The sequence below is a fragment of the Somniosus microcephalus genome, chromosome 1 (assembly GCF_052327205.1).
Source record: "Somniosus microcephalus isolate GS21.2 chromosome 1, FLI_Smic_1.0, whole genome shotgun sequence".
Classification (NCBI taxonomy): Eukaryota; Metazoa; Chordata; class Chondrichthyes; order Squaliformes; family Somniosidae; genus Somniosus; species Somniosus microcephalus.
Genome location: NC_140987.1, coordinates 189,224,759 through 189,243,586, shown reverse-complemented (window position 1 = coordinate 189,243,586; position 18,828 = coordinate 189,224,759). Strand labels below are relative to the sequence as shown.

General features: G+C 45.5%; 1 protein-coding gene across 4 annotated transcripts in view; it reads right to left on the bottom strand.

Moving 5' to 3' along the window:
• Positions 1-18,387, bottom strand: part of mctp1a (multiple C2 domains, transmembrane 1a) — a 960,306-nt gene extending 941,919 nt beyond the window's left edge. For 2 of the 4 annotated variants that reach the window (XR_015078481.1, XM_085988645.1), the window contains exon 1: positions 17,519-18,387. Coding sequence is in view for 3 of the 4 variants with exons in the window: in XM_085988645.1 (XP_085844771.1) it covers positions 17,519-17,992 (474 nt within the window). In the remaining variant the exon portion in view is untranslated. The remainder of the gene's footprint in view (positions 1-17,518) is intronic. The other 2 variants (XM_085988632.1, XM_085988638.1) reach the window with 2 other exon arrangements.
• Between the last annotated feature and the right edge of the window lie 441 nt (positions 18,388-18,828).

Below are 18,828 nucleotides of genomic sequence, written 5' to 3'. Positions count from 1 at the left end.
GTGGCAAGTTACATTCATGCCACACAAGTGCCAAGCACTGACCATCTCAAGCAAGTGAGACTCTAACCACATCCCCATGACATTTTCATCATCAAACCCCCACCATCAACAACCTGGGGAATTACAATTGGCCAGAAACTTAACTGGACCAGCCACATATACATGGCAACAAGAGCAGGTCAGCGGCTAGGTATTCTGTGGCGAGTGTCTCACCTCCTGACTCCCCAAAGCCTACAAGGCACAAGTCAGGAGTGTGATGGAATTCTCTCCACTTACCTGGATGAGTGCAGCTCCAACAAAACTCAAGAAGCTCGACACCATCCAGGACAAAGCAGCCCGCTTGATTGGCACCCCATCCACCACTTTAAACATTCACTCCCTCCACCACCGGCGCACCGTGGCTGCAGTGTGTACCATCTACAAGATGCACTGCAGCAACTCGCCAAGGCTTCTTCGGCAGCACCTCCCAAACCCACGACATCTACCACCTAGGACAAGGGCAGCAGGCACATGGGAACACCACCACCTCCAAGTTTCCCTCCAAGTCATCCTGTCTTAGAAATGTATCACCATTCCTTCATCGTCACTGGGTCATAATCCTGGAACTCCCTCCCTAACAGCACTATGGGAGTACCTTCACCACACGGACTGCAGCGGTTCAAGAAGGTGACTCACCACCACCTTCTCAAGAGCAGTTAGGGATGGTCCATAAATGCTGGCCTTCCTTGCGATGCCAACATCCTGTGAATGAATTTTAAAAAGAGGTCCGAAGACATCATGGCGTTTGGACTGCTGCAGAATGAAAACATCATGGTAGCTGCCTGGAACTCTTGCGCATACCTGTATTAAGATCTTTTTTGGATGCACACCAGCTGCACATTAATGGAGTGGAAGCCCTTGCAGTTGACAAATGCTCCTGGTTGATCTAGGGGTGCCTGGATTGCCACGTGTGCAGTCGCTGATGCCCTGCACTTGTGGGAAGCCAGCCAGAGACGCAAACCCGAGCGCCCTCTCAGTCCGACTGGCATTATCACAGGCAAAGTTCACATCATTGCTGGCCCTGCCAAACAAGCCATCAGTCACCTGTCTTATGCGTTTGTGGGCTGCCATTTGGGAGATCTTGGGTATGTCTGCAGCAGAGCCCAGGAAGGATTTGGAGGCAAAAAAGTTGAGGCCAATGGTGAATTTGACAGGCACTGGTAACACGTGGCCACCAGGTCCAGCAGGGAGCAGGTCTTCTTCTAGGAGGCTGCAGATGTCTGCCACCATGTGACGCGACAACCTGAGTCTCCTGACACACTGCAGTTCAGACATGTCGAGGAAACTCAGCCTCTGCCTGAACACCCTGTGTCGCAGGGAGTGCCTCCAGCGAGCTGCACCTTTCTGCTGGTCCCCTCTCTGGTACTGCCCTCTGTGGTGTGCAGCTACAGGTCTGCGACCAGCAGGCTGCTGGTGCTGCTGCAACTGGTCATGTTGCTCCTCATCTGAGGACCAATCTAAGGCAGCATAAGTGGCATCTATCCTGATGTGATAGAACAAACCTCCAAAGAGTTAAAGATACCACCAAAGTGTAGAAATTCAACTCTGAGCAAAAGTACTGTGAACAAACCCTTTCCCACTAGCAGGTAAGAAAGCAGCTGTGAGTACTGAGTATTTGTTGCCATCTTTCTCTCAGATGGATTCGGCCCATTCAATTGCCGCTGTGTAGTCGCCTGGTTTCACTGCCAAGTTTCAGGAAGCCCAGGAAACCCATGGACCTGACATTAAACTCAAATATCCGTGTAAATATCGCTCTAATTGAGCAATTAATATATGTTAATTGGCAAACCGCCTCTCCCAAGGAGTATACTCACATGCAGAATAACGTGCTGGAGTGAAACCCAGAAGTCAGCGGGTTGGAGCCGGCTTACCGATGCACTGTCAATTTCTCCAGTTTTGACCCCCACCTGCACACAAACCCACGTTAAAATTCACCCCTTATTCTCCAAAATAATGGTGAAAAACAAAAGGTGTCAGTAGAGCAAAACTACAATCAGCCTGCACCTAATTTGTTCCTTTATTTACAGTATTATATAGTTAGTTATTACTATTATCATCACACTATGTCAGGCTGTTTAGCTCTTGGGGAACTGCAATGGTATTTCTGCACCAAAACAAACTATGAAAATGTTTACAAATTTGACCTATTCTTAGAAATACTACAAACGGAGGAATGTTTGAGGAATCTGGGTGGATTTCTGGACATGTACCAACAATTTTCTGGCTGTTGCAGTATTATATTTGAATATGGCTGCATCGTATATTTTGTTGTCTATTATATCTGTAAATAAAAACTGCAAATATATACATTGCCCGAACAACATTCAGTTGAGCCATAAATAAAACAGGTGTTTTGTTTCTGGATTACAGCAGTCAGATATCTGCATATAAATATACAATTTTTGACAGTACAGTGAATAAGAGCATCTGCTGACAATTCAATTCACTCCACATGATATCAAGAAATGGCTGAGCGCACTGGATACAGCAAAGGCTGTGGGCCCTGACAACATCTCGGTTATCGTGCTAAAGACTTGGTTAGAGAAGCTGGATTTGTTTTCATTAGAGTAAAGGAGGTTGAGGGGTAATTTGATAGAGTTGTACAAGATTATGACGGGTTTGGATAGGCTAGACGGGGAAAGGCTGTTCCCACTAGTTGATGGTACAAGGACTAGGGAACATAGCTTTAAGGTTTTGGGCAAGAGATACAGGGGGGATGTGAAGAAAACTTTTTTACGCAGCGAGTGGTGAAGACCTGGAACTTGCTGCTGACGGAAGTGGTGGCAGCAGAGACACTCAATGTTTTCAAGGGGAGACTGGATAGGCACTTGAGGGAAATAAACTTGCAGGGCTATGGGGATAGAATGGGGGAATGGGACTGACTGGCTCTACAGAGAGCCGGCACGGACTCGATGGGCCAATGGCCTCCTTCTGTGCCGTTATGACTCTATGACTTGCGCTCCAGAACTCACGGCGCCTCTAGCCAAGCTGTTCCAGTGCAGCTACAACACTGGCATCTACCCGACAATGTGGAAAACTGCCCAGGTATGTCCTGTCCACAAAAAGCAGGACAAATCCAATCTGGCCAATTACCACCCCATCAGTCTACTCTCAATTATCAGCAAAGTGATGGAAGGTGTCATCAACAGTGCTATCAAGCGGCACTTACTCACCAATAACCTGCTCATCAATGCTCAGTTTGGGTTCCGCCAAGACCACTTGGCTCCCGACCTCATCACAGCCTTGATCCAAACATAGACAAAAGAGCTGAATTCCAGAGGTGAGGTGAGAGTGACTGCCGTTGGAATCAAGGCAGCATTTGACCGAGTGTGGCATCAAGGAGCCCTAGTAAAATTGAAGTCAATGGGAATCGGGGGGGAAACTCTCCACTGGCTGGAGTCACACCTAGCACAAAGGAAGATGGTTGTGGTTGTTGGAGATCAATCATCTAAGCCCCATTATATCAATGCAGGAGTTCCTCAGGGCAGTGTCCGAGGCCCAACCATCCTCAGCTGCTTCATCAATGACCTTCCCTCTATCAAAAGGTCAGAAGTGGAGATGTTCGCTCATGATTGCACAATGTTAAGTTCCATTTGCAACTCCCCAGATAATGAAGCAGTCCATGCCTGCATGCAGCAAAACGTGGACAACAGTCAGACTTGGGTTGATAAGTGGCAAGTAACATTCGCGCCACACAAGTGCTAGACAATGACTATCTCCAACAAGAGAGCGTCTAACCACCACCCCTTGAAATTCAATGGCATTACCATAGCCAAATCCCCCACCATTAACATCCTGGGGGGTCACCATTGACCAGAAACGTAACTGGACCAGCCACATAAATACTGTGGCAACAAGAGCAGTTCAGAGGCTGCATATTCTGTGGTGAGTGTTCACCTCCTGACTCCCCAAAGCCTTTCCACCATCGACAAGGCACAAGTCAGGAGTATGATGGAATACTCTCCCTTTGCCTGGATGAGTGCAGCTCCAACAACACTCAAGAAGTTTGACACCATCCAGGACATAGCAGCTCGTTTGATTGGCACCCCATCCACCACCTTAAACATTCACTCCCTCCACCTTCAGCATACCGTGGCTGCAGTGTGTACCATCTACAAGATGCACTGCAGCAACTCGCCAAGGCTTCGTCGGCAGCACCTCCGAAACCCGTGACCTCTACCACTTAGAAGGACAAGGGAAGCAGGCGCATGGGAAGACCATTACCTGCAAGTTCCCCTCCAAGTTACATACCATTCTGACTTGGAAATATATCACCGATCCTTCATCGTCACTGGGTCAAAATCCTGGAACTCCCTCCCTAACAGCACTGTGGGAGTACCTTCACCACACAGACTGCAGTGGTTCAAGAGGTGGCTCACCACCACCTTCTCAAGGGCAATTAGGAATGGGCAATAAATGCTGGCCTTGCCAGTGACGCCCACATCCCAGGAACAAATTTAAAAAAACTCCGAGGTAATAATGAAATTCAGCCAGCAACTGTCCAAAACCTATATATTGTCACTTTTGCATTGCTGTGAAGTGGTTACCAACTCACAACAGGACAAAAGTGACAACACAATTAGTCAGACCGAATCTCATTTCCAAGTGCAATGATGTGAGATCCTCTCAGGGAAGCTGTCTCAAACTACTATGACTTGATACAAGTTGGAGTATAATTCCAGTGCAATAGTGGCAGCTCATCGGGTGAGGCAAGTGAGGCCATGCCTCATAGAATTGTCACAGATTCCCCTAATCTAAACACTTCAACCAACTTTATTTTTTATTAGTTACATTTTATTAATAATAAACTATGAGAGAGTAATAGAATTAATTGCTACTAATGCTTAAAACAAGAATTTCTACATAATAAAACATGTAGTGTATTCAAACTAAAGATACTGTGCTTGCAAGAAGGACCCATCGCCATGGTAACAGTATAGTTTGGTTCGGCAACCTCATAGGCGCTTGTCGTTAGTTAGACTTGCCCTTGCCTGTTTAATTTCCCTGAGCAAGCAAGTTGCTGCAAATGGGAGAGTGAAACAGTGCAGCACCCTCTACAGGGGATCTGGGATCTGTGTGAACAGGGCAGGCAACTGTCTATCTCCTTAACCAATCAGATTGAAGAATTGTTAATGAACAGTGCAGCGTCTGAACCAGGAATTGCAAGTTAAAATAATGAATTAAATGTCAAATCAGGTACAGAAAGCAATATAGAGAGGGAAAGAAAGATTGGATTAACAGAGCGAGAAAAAAAAGACAGAAAGAAAAAGTTTTTAAAATTAATTTAATTAGGTTTTTAAATCTCCAACAACAATTAAAAGCTGAAGGAATGAGACGCCCCTCTTGTAAAAGTTAATTTTCAATGTCTGAGAGGTCGTTTAGCAACTACCGCCCCATCTCCAACCACCCTTTCTTCTCCAAAGTCTTTGAACATGTTGTCGCCTCCCAAATCCATGCCCATCTTTCCCACAATTCCATGTTTGAATCCCTCCAATCAGGTTTACGCCCTTGCCACAGTGCCGAAACGGCTCTCATCAAAGTCACAAATGACATCCTCTGTGACTGTGACAAAGGTAAACTATCCCTCCTCGTCCTTCTTGACTTGTCTGCAGCCTTTGACATGGTTGACCACTCCATCCTTCTTCAACGCCTCTCCACCATCTTCCAGGCGGGTGGGACGCCACTCGCCTGGTTCCATTCTTATCTATCTAATCGTAACCAGAGAATCACCTGCAATGGCTTCTCTTCCCACTCCATCGTTACCTCTGGTGTCCCCCAAGGATCTATCCTTGGCCCCATCCTATTTCTCATCTACATGTTGCCTCTCGGTGACATCATCTGAAAACACAGCGTCAGTTTCCACATGTATGCTAACAACACCCAGCTCTACCTCACTACCTCTTCTCTCGACCACTCCACGGTGTCTAAATTGTCAGACTGCTTGTCCGACATACAGTTCTTGATGAGCAAAAATTTTCTCCAATTAAATATTGGGATGACAGAAGACATTGTTTTCGGTCCCCGCCACAAACTCTGTTCGCTAGCCACGGACTCCATCCCTCTCCCTAGCACCTGTCTGAGGCACACTGTTCGCAACCTTGGTGTCATATTTGACCCTGAAATGAGCTTTCGACCACATATCCACAGCATAACAAAGGCCGCCTACTTCCACCTCCGTAACATCGCCCATCTCCACCCTTGCCTCAGCTCATCCGCTGCTGAAACCCTCATCCATGCCTTTGTTACCTCTAGACTTGACTATTCCAATGCACTCCTGGCTGGCCTCCCACATTCCACCCTACGTAAACTGCCTGTGTCCTAACTCGCAACAAGTCCTGTTCGCCCATCACCCCTGTGCTCGCTGACATTGGCTCCTGGTTAAGCAGCGCCTCAATTTCAAAATTCTCATCCTTGTTTTCAAATTCCTCCATGGCCTCACCCCTCCCTATCTCTGTAAGATCCTTCAGCCCCACAACCCCCAGACATATCTGCGCTCCTCTAATTCTGCCCTCTTGAGCATCCCCGATTATAAATCGCTCAACCTTTGGTGGCCGTGCCTTCTGTTGCCTAGGCCCTAAGCTCTGGAATTCCTTGCCTAAACCTGTCCGCCTCGCTACCTCTTTCCTCCTTTAAGACGCTCCTTAATACCTACCTCTTTGACCAAGCTTTTGGTCACCGGCCCTAATTTCTCCTTATGTGGATTGGTGTCAAATTTTTTGGTCTTAAAATATTCCTGTGCAGCGCCTTGGGATGTTTTACCACGTTAAAGACGCTATATAAATATAAGTTGTTGTAGTTGTTATCACACCATTAAAAAGGGTACTTAAACTGAAATGGACAAGCCCTAACCTTTGTGGTGAGTTTAGTCCGTATCTACGACATCCTTACAGGAACTTCACGCCATTGAATGCATTTGAATGGAGAGCCAGATGGCGAGATGCCGGTTTCATGCAGCTTACAGAGGAGCGACGCATCTCGAACAGCAACTTCCGGATTTTTGCATTTAACTACACATCTGCGTTTGCCAGAAATTGCTGTCCAATTTGCATATAAATAGCGGTGAGTGCCATTAACCTCAAGCACATGTGTGCTGAGCTTGCTTAGCAGTATATGTGCAGTTTTGCAACCTGCAGTATAGATGCAGTGCTGCACATTTCAGACCAGTAACAGAGCATAAATGCAGCCTTTTAATCCTGGAGCACTGAAATTTCCACTGTGGCTTTTAAGCATATCCATTTGTAAATCATGAGCTTTAATTACAGGGAGTGAACAGGCAGTTTTTTGTCTAATCCCTATTTTTAGCCCTGAAGTGTGGGCTTCCCGACAGCTCTGAACCACGCCAAGTTAGCGAGGCGGGCCGTCGGTCTGCAGGGGTTGGAGGGGTCGAGATGGCCGTTGTGCAGGTGAGTAATGGGTGCATGTGTGCAGAGGTAAGTGTGTGAGGTAAGTGCAAAGTGTTTTACTTACCTTTACTTTCTCCTGCAGGCTTCCTTCCTTCAGTTCTCAGGAGTCCCTCAGCTCACCGGCACAGAAAGCAGAATGGCCGCTGAACTGTCAAAAGCTGCAGCTTCTGCTTTCTGGTCTGGAGAGCTCTCTAACTGAGTCTGAATAGAAGGACTCAAGTTAGAAGACAGATTGTCAGTGTTTGACAGCTTCACAGAGCTGTCAAATGCTGATTTTTCATCTGTCAAAAGCTCTTGAGAGATGAAATGTCAATCGCTGATGTCACCAGTAACCAGGTGTCCCTTAATTGGCCTGCTGAGACCGCTGGGCGGGCTTAACAAGGTCAATCAAGGGAAAATAGCGTCGGTTGGCCACAAGTCGATGGAGGCGGGACTAAAACCCAAAAAGTGGGAGTCCTGCCTCCAAAAGCTCCCCATTGACAAAATCAAGCCCAAAGAGTAAAAAGCAGGTGCTTTTTTAAAAGGAGGAAATGATTATTGAAGGGCAAAATGCTTCAGGCTGTTCTTACTTATAATTTGCTATTGAAGGTTATTTATATCAAATAAAAATAAAATGAAAGAGATAGCACCATTTTTATGTACTCGCAGGGTGCTGTCAGAAAAGCAAACAGTGCTATGGAATCTGTTGCTCCATACATCAGTGAGAAGTCACTGAGAATGTGTAATAACACTAAAGCCTGAGGCAATAGTTTACTGATGGTAGAAACATAATAACATAAGAATTAGGAAAGAAAATAATGTGTATGAAAAATGAAAGAGCTCTGGGGTCCTGGTTGACAAGAAATTGAAACTATTGCAACAATGCTCAGTGGCAATGAGTAAAGTAAATCAGGATGTATTACAAGATCAATATTAAGAAAAATGGTGAGGTGATCCTGCCACTTTATAAATCATTGGTCTGACCACATTTAGAATACGGTATACAGTTCTGGTCACCGCAGTACAGAAAGAATATTGCAGCTATTGAATGTATACAGAAGAGAGCATGGAGGGATTGGATTATGATGAGTGATTACATTAATTGGCTACATTCACATTGGAAAAGAGAAGGCTGAGAAGTGATTGCTGGTTTTACAAGTCTAAAGAGATGAGATAATGTAGACCATGCCAAGCTGCTTCACCTTGACCAGAACATTAGGACCAGAGGATACAGCCCACACTTGAAGGGGGATAAATTTACAACGAATCTGTGGAAACACTGGGGGCAAATTTAACCCGAAAATTGCGTGGGTTTGTGCCAGGTGGGAGTTTAAAATGTTAAAAATCTGAAACAGGAACCCTTCCCACCTCAAACCGGCCCACTTCCGGTTTTAACAGTGGCGGGATGAGGGGCGGCGGCCAACCCACTCTCAGAAGGCGGGTCACTCATTCAAACCTTTTAAGGAGGCTACATCTATGTTTACAGTGTTTCTACTTTTTAAACCCATGTTGACCGGTTTTCCGAGCAAACCCGGCCAGTAAAACGAGGCGAGAAGGGCTGGATCCATAAGCCTTTACAACACTGCTTGTGGGCCAGGAGGAGCAGGAGTGTTTCCTCCAGGCCTAACAAGCGTACTTGTAAACATGTCTGCATTATTACCTGAGCCACAAGCAAATTGGCATAGGGTAAATAAAATTAGAGAGATGAATGCGTGGCTCAAAGACTGGTGTGGGGGAAATGGGTTTCAATTCCTGGGGCACTGGCACCAGTACTGGGGAAAGTGGGATCTGTATCGTTGGGACGGTCTTCACCTGAACCATGCTGGGACCAGTGTTCTGGCGAGTCGTATAACTAGGGTGGTAGAGAGGGCTTTAAACTAAATAATGGGGGTATGGAATCAAATTTGGGAAGAGGTGGTAATTCAAAGATTAGAGACAAGGCAATAGAGAAAGGTATTAATATGGGAAATAATAAACAGACCGTGACAGGAAGGGATAGAGAGTACAAATCTAAGAGAAAATCAACAGATAAAGCTAGAGGTTACAAAAATAATAAAAGGACAAAACTAAAGGCTCTGCATCTGAATGCACATAGCATTTGAAACAAAACAGATGAACAGATAGCGTAAATAGGAATAAATAAATATGATCTGATAGCCATAACAGAAACATGGCTGCAGGATGACATAGATTGGGACCTGAATACTGAAGGGTACATGACATTTAGGAAGGACAGGAAGGTGGGAAAAGGTGATGGGGTGGCTCTGTTAATTAATGATGGTATTAGCATAATAGAGAGGGATGACCTAAGTTCAAAAACCAGGATGTAGAAGCGGTTTGGGTAGAGATGAGAAATAATAAAGGCAAGAAGTCACTTGTGGGAGTGGTGTACAGGCCCCCTAACAGTAACCACATGGCAGGATGGAGTATAAAGGAAGAAATAATGGGAGCTTGTCAGAAGGGTACGGAAATAATCATGGGGGATTTTAATCTGCATATAGACTGGAAAAATCAGATGGGCAAAGGTAGCATAGATGAGGAGTTTATGGAATGTTTTTGGGATAGTTTCTACAACAGCACGTTCTGGAGCCAACCAGAGAGCAGGCTATACTAGACCTGGTATTGTGCAACGAGATAGGATTAATTAATGACCTCATAGTGAAGGCGCCCCTAAGTAGCAGCGATCAGAATATGATTGAATTTTACATTCAGTTTGAGAAAAAGAGTGGGTCCAAGACTAGTATTTTAAACTTAAATAAGGGCAATTATGAGGGCATGAAGGCAGAGCTAGCTAAAGTGAACTGGCAAATTAGGTTAAGGGATAGGTCAATAGAGTTGCAGTGGCAGACATTTAAGGGGATATTTCAAAATACACAGAATATATACATTCCAGCAAGAAAAGAAATTCCAAGGGGAGGACCCACCATCCGTGGTTAACTAAAAAATGTTAAAGATAGTATTAAACTTAAAGAAAAAGCATATAATTGCGCAAAGATGTGTGACAGGTCAGAAGATTGGACAGAATATAAAAAACAGCAAAGAATGACTAAAAGATTAATAAGGAGAGAAAAATTAGAGTACGAGAGAAAGCTAGCTAGAAATATAAAAACAGATAGTAAGAGTTTCTATAGATATTTTAAAAAGAAAAGCGTTAGCAAAGTGAGCGTTGGTCCTATAAAAAGTGAGTCTGGGGAATTAATAATGGAAAATAAAGAGATGGCAGTTGAATGGAACAGGTAATTTGCATCGGTCTTCACTATAGAGGATACAAGTAACATCCCAGAAATAGCTGTAAATCAGGAAATGGAAGGGAGGGAGGAACTCAAGAAAATTATAATCACCAGGGAAGTGGTACTGAGCAAATTGTTGGAGCTGCGGGTTGACAAGTCCCTAGGTCCTGATGGACTTCATCCTAGGGTCTTAAAAGTGGCTAGTGAGATAGTTGATGCATTGGTTTTAATTTTCCAAAATTCCCTAGATTCGGGGAAGGTTCCATTAGATTGGAAAATAGCGAATGTAACTCCTTTATTCAAAAAGGGAGGGGGACAGAAAGCAGGAAACTACAGGCCAGTTAGCTTAACATCTGTCATAGGGAAGATGTTAGAAGCTATTATTAAAGACGTTATAGCAGGGTACTTAGAAAAGTTCAAAGTAATCAGGTGGAGTCAACATGGTTTTGTGCAAGGGAGATCATGTTTAACCAATTTATTGGAATTCTTTGAGGAAGTAACATGTGCTGTGGATGTACTGTACTTAGATTTCCAGAAGGCATTTGATAAGGTGCCACATCAAAGGTTATTGCGGAAAATAAAAGCTCATGGTGTAGGGGGTAACATATTGGCATGGATAGAAGATTGGCTAGCTAACAGGAAACAGAGAGTAGGCATAAATGGGTCATTTTCTGATTGGCAAGATGTAACGAGTGGTGTGCCACAGGGATCAGTACTGGGGCCTCAACTTTTTACAATTTATATAAATGACTTGGATGAAGGGACTGAAGGTATGGTTGCTAAATTTGCTGATGACACAAAGATAGGTAGGAAAGTAAATTTTGAAGAGGACATAAGGAGGCTACAAAGGGATATAGATAAGTTAAGTGAGTGGGCAAAGATCTGGCAAATGGAGTATAATGTGGGAAAATGTGAAGTTGTCCATTTTGGCAGGAAGAATAAAAAAGCATATTATCTAAATGGGGAGAGATTGCAGAGCTCTGAGATGCAGAGGGATCTGGGTGTCCTAGTGCATGAATCACAAAAGGTTAGTATGCAGGTACAGTAAGTAATTAGGAAAGCTAATGGAATGTTATTGTTTATTGCGAGGGGAATTGAATACAAAAGGAGGTTATGCTTCAATTATACAGGGCATTGGTGAGACCACATCTGGAATACTGTGTACAGTATTGGTCTCCTTATTTAAGGAAGGATGTAAATGCGTTGGAAGCAGTTCAGAGAAGGTTTACTAGACTAATACCTGGAATGGGCGGGTTGTCTTACGAGGAAAGGTTGGACAGGCTAGGCTTGTATCCACTGGAGTTTAGAAGAATAAGAGGTGACTTGATTGAAACATATAAGATCCTGAGTCGTCTGGACAGGGTGGATGTGGAGAGGATGTTTCCTCTTGTGGGAGAATCTAGAACTAGGGGTCACTGCTTAAAAATAAGGGATCACCCATTTAGGACAGAGATGAGGAGAATTTTTTTCTCAGAGGGTCGTGAGTCTTTGGAACTCTCTTCCTCAGTGGGCATGGAAGCAGAGTCTTTGAATATTTTTAAGGCAGACGTAGATAGATTCTTGGTGAGCAAGGGGGTGAAAAGTTATCGGGGGTAGGCGGGAATGTGGAGTAATCGGATCAGCCATGATCTTATTGAATGGCGGAGCAGGCTCGAGGGGCCGAGTGGCCTACTCCTGCTCCTAATTCGTATGTTCGTATCCTGTCCCACTTCCACAATCTCCCTCCAACATGCCCCCATCACCGACCCCTCCCCCCAACCCCCATTGATTACTGGCCCCTCCATTACTGACCCCCAATCACTTACTCTCCCTCCAACTCCCTAAATCCCCCATCTCCGACCCCTCTCTGATCTCCCCTGAGCCTCCGCGATCCTCCCCAAACCCCCTGCGATCTTCTAACCCCCTGCGACCACCCCTAACACCCCCAACCATGCTCTACCCACCCCCTCCCCGCGATCTCTACTCCCAACAACCATGAAACCTGCCTGATCCTGGGCTGCAGCCTTTTCTGTAGAACATCCCCGCCGAACAGGCAGCCAGGCCTGTCAACAGGTTGGCTTACGGTGGGGAATCTATTTAAAAAAACACACCGCCCTGGAGTTAAAACTCCACGGTGTTCGCAGAAACACGCGCTTCCGTGCTTCCCGATCATAACTCCTCACGCTTGCTCTGAAACCCTGCCCAGTGAATACTGGGGCCATTATTTCAGTGAGCGTGTGGTAAATCTATGGAACAGTATCCCTTGGGAAATGGTGGACCAGATTGTGTTGATTTCAAATGCAAATTAGATAGTAATCTTTCAGAAAGTAATTTCAGACATGACGTGGTGAGTGTAGCATGCTTGGGAGAAACAGCTGATTTTCCACCTATGGTTCCCAAAGCTCTCCAGCGCTGGGGTTTTCCTCGGCTTGTGTCTGGGTCTGTTGTGGATGAATTGAAAGAGATTGATTGCCATGATTGGTCAAGAACTCCATTATTGTTGTATCATGCGACTATCAAAAGGCGAACTGGATGGACATTAATCCTTTTCTCATTTACCAATTGCTATGTTCTGATGTAAATCAGAGATTTAAATGCGTGGCTCAAAGACTGGTGTGGGAGAAATGGGTTTTGCTTCCTGGGACACTGGCACCAGTACTGGGGCAGGAGGGAGCTGTTCCGTTGGGACGGGCTTCACTTGGCCAGTGCTGGGACTAGAGTCCTGGCGGATCATATAACTAGGGCTGTAGAGAGGGCTTTAAACTAACTAGTGGGGGGGAGGTTCCTAGAGAGCAAATAATACAAATGACAACAGAGAAGGTCATAGACTTAGGTAGCAGTGGGGAAATTAAAAACCAGAGCATGTCAGGAAGCGGCAGAAGGTATGGAGTAAAAGGTAAAGTAATATCAAGGGCAAAAGCAGGAACTAAGTGTCACAAAACATCTTTGAAAGTTCTCTATCTGAATGCACGTAGCATTCGTAACAAAATAGATGAGTTAATGGCACAAATAACTACATATGGGTATGATCTTGTGGCCATTACAGAAACATGGCTGCAGGGTGACAATGCCTGGGAATTAAACATACCAGGTTATTTAACGATCAGGAAGGATAGGCAGGAAGGAAGGGGAGGTGGGGTGGCTATGTTAATAAAGGAAGGAATCACTGTAATACAGAGAAATGATATTGGGTCAAAAGATCAGGACAATGAAACAGTTTGGGTGGAGGTAAGGAATAATAAGGAGAAAAAAAACACTAGTGGGCGTAGTCTATAGGCCTCCGAACTGTGGCAACTCTGTTGGACGGAGTATCAATCAGGAAATAGTTGAGGCTTGTAATAAGGGAACATCTATAATTATGGGGGATTTTAACTATCATATTAATTGGACAAATCAAATTGGGCAGGGCTGCCTTGAGGATGAGTTCATTGAGTGTATTAGGGATGGGTTTCTTGAGCAGTATGTAACTGAACCGACCAGGGGGCAGGCAACCTTAGATCTGGTCCTGTGTAACGAGACAGGATTAATTAAAAATGTCCTAGTAAAGGATCCCCTTGGAATGAGTGACCATAACATGGTTGAATTCCATATTCAATTAGAGGGTGAGAAGGTTGGATCTCAAACAAGCGTGCTAAGCTTGAACAAAGGAGACTATGAAGGTATGAGAGTGGAATTGAGTAGAGTGGACTGGGAAAATAGATTAAAGGGTAAGACGATACATGATCAGTGGTGTACATTTAAGGAGTTATTTTACAACTTCCAAAAAGTATATATTCCACTGAGAAGAAAAGGGTGTAAAAGAAAAGACAGCCATCCGTGGCTAAGTAAAGAAATTAAGGATAGTATTCGACTAAAAACAAGGGCATATAAGTTAGCCAAATCTAGTGGGAGGATAGAGGATTGGGAAAACTATAAAAGACAGCAAAAAATAACAAAAAGATTGATTAAGAAAGGGAAGATAGATTATGAAAGTAAATTAGCAAAAAATATAAAAACAGATAGTAAGAGTTTTTATAGTTATATAAAAAGAAAAAGGGTGGCTAAAGTAAATGTTGGTCCCTTAGAGGATGAGACCGGGAAATTAATGGTGGGAAATATGGAGATGGCAAAAACACTGAATGAATATTTTACATCAGTCTTTACAGTAGAAGACACTAAGAGTATCCCAACACTGGACAAACAGGGGGCTAAAGGGGGGGAGGAGCTAAACACGATCAAAATCACTAAGGAAGTGGTACTCGGTAAAATAATGGGACTCAAGGCGGATAAATCACCAGGACCTGATGGCTTACATCCTAGGGTCTTGAGGGAAGTGGCGGTAGGGATTGTGGATGCATTGGTAATAATTTTCCAAAACTCCCTGGACTCGGCAATGGTCCCGGCAGACTGGAAAACTGCTAATGTAACGCCCTTATTTAAAAAGGGCAGTAGACAGAAGGCTGGAAACTATAGACCGGTTAGCCTAACATCTGTGGTAGGTAAAATTTTGGAGTCCATTATTAAGGAGACAGTAACAGGACATTTGGATAATCATAATTTAATAGGACAAAGTCAGCATGGTTTTATGAAGGGGAAGTCATGTTTGACAAATTTGCTGGAGTTCTTTGAGGAAGTAACATATAGGGTGGATAAAGGGGAACCAGTGGACGTAGTGTATTTAGACTTCCAAAAGGCATTTGACAAGGTGCCACACAAAAGATTATTGCTTAAGATAAAAAATCACGGGATTGGGGGTAATATTCTGGCATGGATAGAGGATTGGCTATCTAACAGAAGGCAGAGAGTTGGGATAAATGGTTCATTCTCAGACTGGCAATCAGTAACTAGTGGTGTTCCGCAGGGGTCAGTGCTGGGTCCCCAACTCTTTACAATCTATATTAACGATTTGGAGGAGGGGACCGAGTGTAACATATCAAAGTTTGCAGAAGATACTAAGATGGGGGGGAAAGTAGTGAGTGAGGAGGACATAAAAAACCTTCAAGGGGACATAGACAGGCTAAGTAAGTGGGCAGAGATTTGGCAGATGGAATACAATACTGGAAAGTGTGAGGTTATGCACTTTGGCAGGAAAAATCGTAGAGCAAGTTATTATCTTAATGGCAAGAAACTGGAAAGTACTGAAGTACAAAGGGATCTGGGGGTCCTGGTGCACGAAACTCAAAAGGTTAGTATGCAGGTGCAGCAAGTGATTAAGAAGGCCAATGGAATGTTGGCTTTCATTGCTAGGGGGATAGAATATAAAAATAGGGAGGTATTGCTTCAGTTATACAAGGTATTGGTGAGACCGCACCTGGAATACTGCGTACAGTTTTGGTGTCCATACTTAAGAAAGGACATACTTGCTCTCGAGTCAGTACAAAGAAGGTTCACTCGGTTAATCCCGGGGATGAGGGGATGGACATATGAGGAGAGGTTGAGTAGATTGGGACTCTACTCATTGGAGTTCAGAAGAATGAGAGGTGATCTTATTGAAACATATAAGATTGTGAAGGGTTGGGTCGGGTGGATGCAGGGAAGATGTTCCCGATGATGGGTGAAACTAGAACTAGGGGGCATAGTCTTAGAATAAGGGGCTGCTCTTTCAAAACTGAGATGAGGAGGAACTACTTCACTCAGAGGGTGGTAGGTCCATGGAATATGCTGCCCCAAAAAACTGTAGAAGCTACATCATTACATAAATTTAAAACAGAAATAGACAGTTTCCTAGAAGTAAAGGGAATTAAGGGTTACGGGGAGCGGGCAGGAATTTGGACATGAGTCTAGGTTCGGATCGGTCATGGCCCTGTGGGTAGCGGAGCGGGCCCAGGGGCCGTGTAGCCTGATCCTGCTCCTATTTCGTGTGTCTAATTCTGTTAGATTCAGGAGATGGTTCTGTGATAGTAGATTGGCGGTTAGGATCAGATCAGCCATGATCTTAGTGAATGGCGGAGCAGGCTCGAGGGGCCGATTGGCCTACTCCTGATCTTATTTCTTATGTTGTTATGAACAATACACAAAGGGGAAGCTCGCTTGTTTTCATTCCATTCACGAGTTATACTGCGACTTTTCTCGTGATGGATGTTGCCCAGTAGAGTTAACCGAAAATGCGGAGCCTCAGAACCTCCCTATAGCTGCGCTGTTCCTGCTTCGAGTCTGCCACCCTCAGTACATCGCATGCTTTCTGGATGCTGCAGGGAGTACGTGCGAGAGTGGCATCTTCTCAGTTCAGGGCCGGAGCAGCGCCAGGCTGGTACAGACACGGTTTGAATGAGAAATCACAAAATCCTACAGATCGCAAAACTGGAACAGTTTGCTAACTGCAGCCTGACAGCGATCCCTGGAATACATTTCCGTATTATTCCCAGTGTAAATGATACTTGTATTGCTTCAAATCGCTTAGACTTGTAACCCCGCCTCTCCCGCTGCGCTGCCGTTTTACCCGGTTTGACAAGTGACAAAAAGTGTGGGATCTCTCTAAGGCAGGATCCCCCTGTCTGATCCCCCGAGGACGGCAGGATCCCCCTGTCTGATCCCCCGAGGGCGGCAGGATCCCCCTGTCTGATCCCCCGAGGGCTGCAGCTTCCCCCCTGTCTTCCCTCTCTGGATGGAAGCCCAGTGCCACTCAGATTGGATGCGTGTCCGTGGAGAAAGTTGCTGCCTGTTCAATGCGGGCTGCGGTGGCAGGCAGCTGCTGCCCAGTCCGGGTTATTGGCCACTGACAGTAAACAACTTCCAACAGCAAACACGGTGCAGCCATTCACATATTCCGACTTAAAGGCCCGGGCGGGATCGCCCCTGGACCCGGTCCAACGCTTATTACAGAACAAGCTGCTACTCGGACAGCCGGGCTACATCAACACTGCGCCAAAAGCGGAGCTGTCACTTGGAGCCATGGCAGTGGTTACTCACCGCCGCCGCCGCTCCGGCCTGACTGCACGTCTCCTGCCTCTCGGCAGCCTTTGCCATCTTCAAGCATTCGGATGCGCCCAGGGACGAGCTCTTTTGGTGTGTCCCTGAGAACCAAACGCTGGCAAAAACAGCTTTCTGTCTCTGCGGGGTGACCTGTTTGGATCCTGAGGCCAGGGGGCTGGCCAGCTTCAGCCCAGCTCGGGACTCCTTCTGCCCCCTCGATGCCGTGCTGTCACTCGGCCCCGAACAGCACAGGTTGGGCTGAGAGGACGAGAAGACACGGTCCAGAGCCTGCCTCCGCTTGCTTTTCAAATTCACTTTCCCCGCTGTTTCTTTCTTAGTTTCGCCCTTCTGGTCAGAAGCGAATTTAGAGGCGAGAAACGGCCTGGTCCTTTGGAAGTGTTTCCGGAGGCGAGTCTGGATGGAGTGGGATTCTTGCTTGTAGTAAGTGTCGGTGTCGGTGACCTCCTCCATTCTGCTGCAGTCTGCTCCGATCCTGGGGAGGGACTGGATAGCTCCACAGAGCCGCCTCGCTAGGACTGATCGGGAACAACCTATGGTGAAAAGTTACGGACCCCCTTTGCTTTCCAGGAACTGTGGCAGTCTTTATATCGGAATGCAACAGCTCTCGTTGCGGAAGTCTACACGATCTCATCCAACAACCGAATGAGAATTGCTTCAATCGAATCCGCTCTTGCTAAAGCTGCATCCCCCGACAGCAGCAGTTATACTTGGGACAAGGCTCCCGGGCTTGAGAAGAATTAGAAACAAATGGCCACGAGCAGGATAAAATGCTTAGATTTTGAAAGTCATTGTAAAGCAAACCACCCGACAATGCTGGATACAGTTGATCCAAACGCCAAACTCGCCTCCTTTTATAGTGCAACGAGTAACTGGGGAAGGAGCTTAACCTCCAACCAACCTGGAGCCTCGTTGACGGCTCAAGCCAGCACGTGCCGAAAAGGGGGCGGAACTCAAAAAAAAGAATTGCTAAACCTGACAGATTCCATTTGAATGAAAACGAATGGCCCTGAATTCGCGGTCTGTATGACGGTGTACTCTCATAGTACTCTGTTGCCATATCACCTTTGAAATTGACCGCAAGTTTGGGATGTCTGCATGCGCTTGCACACGCGTTAAATCCCGAACTTGCGATCTGTCAAGTTCCGACTCCACACTGGCTTCGCTACATGTTTCACCCCCTCATTCAAATCAAGGTGTTGTTTAAAAGTTGGGCTAATTGCCCATCCACTGCGCATTAATTACCCTGAAAATGTTTATGTCTGGTGCAAACAGGCGCAGGAAGCCTG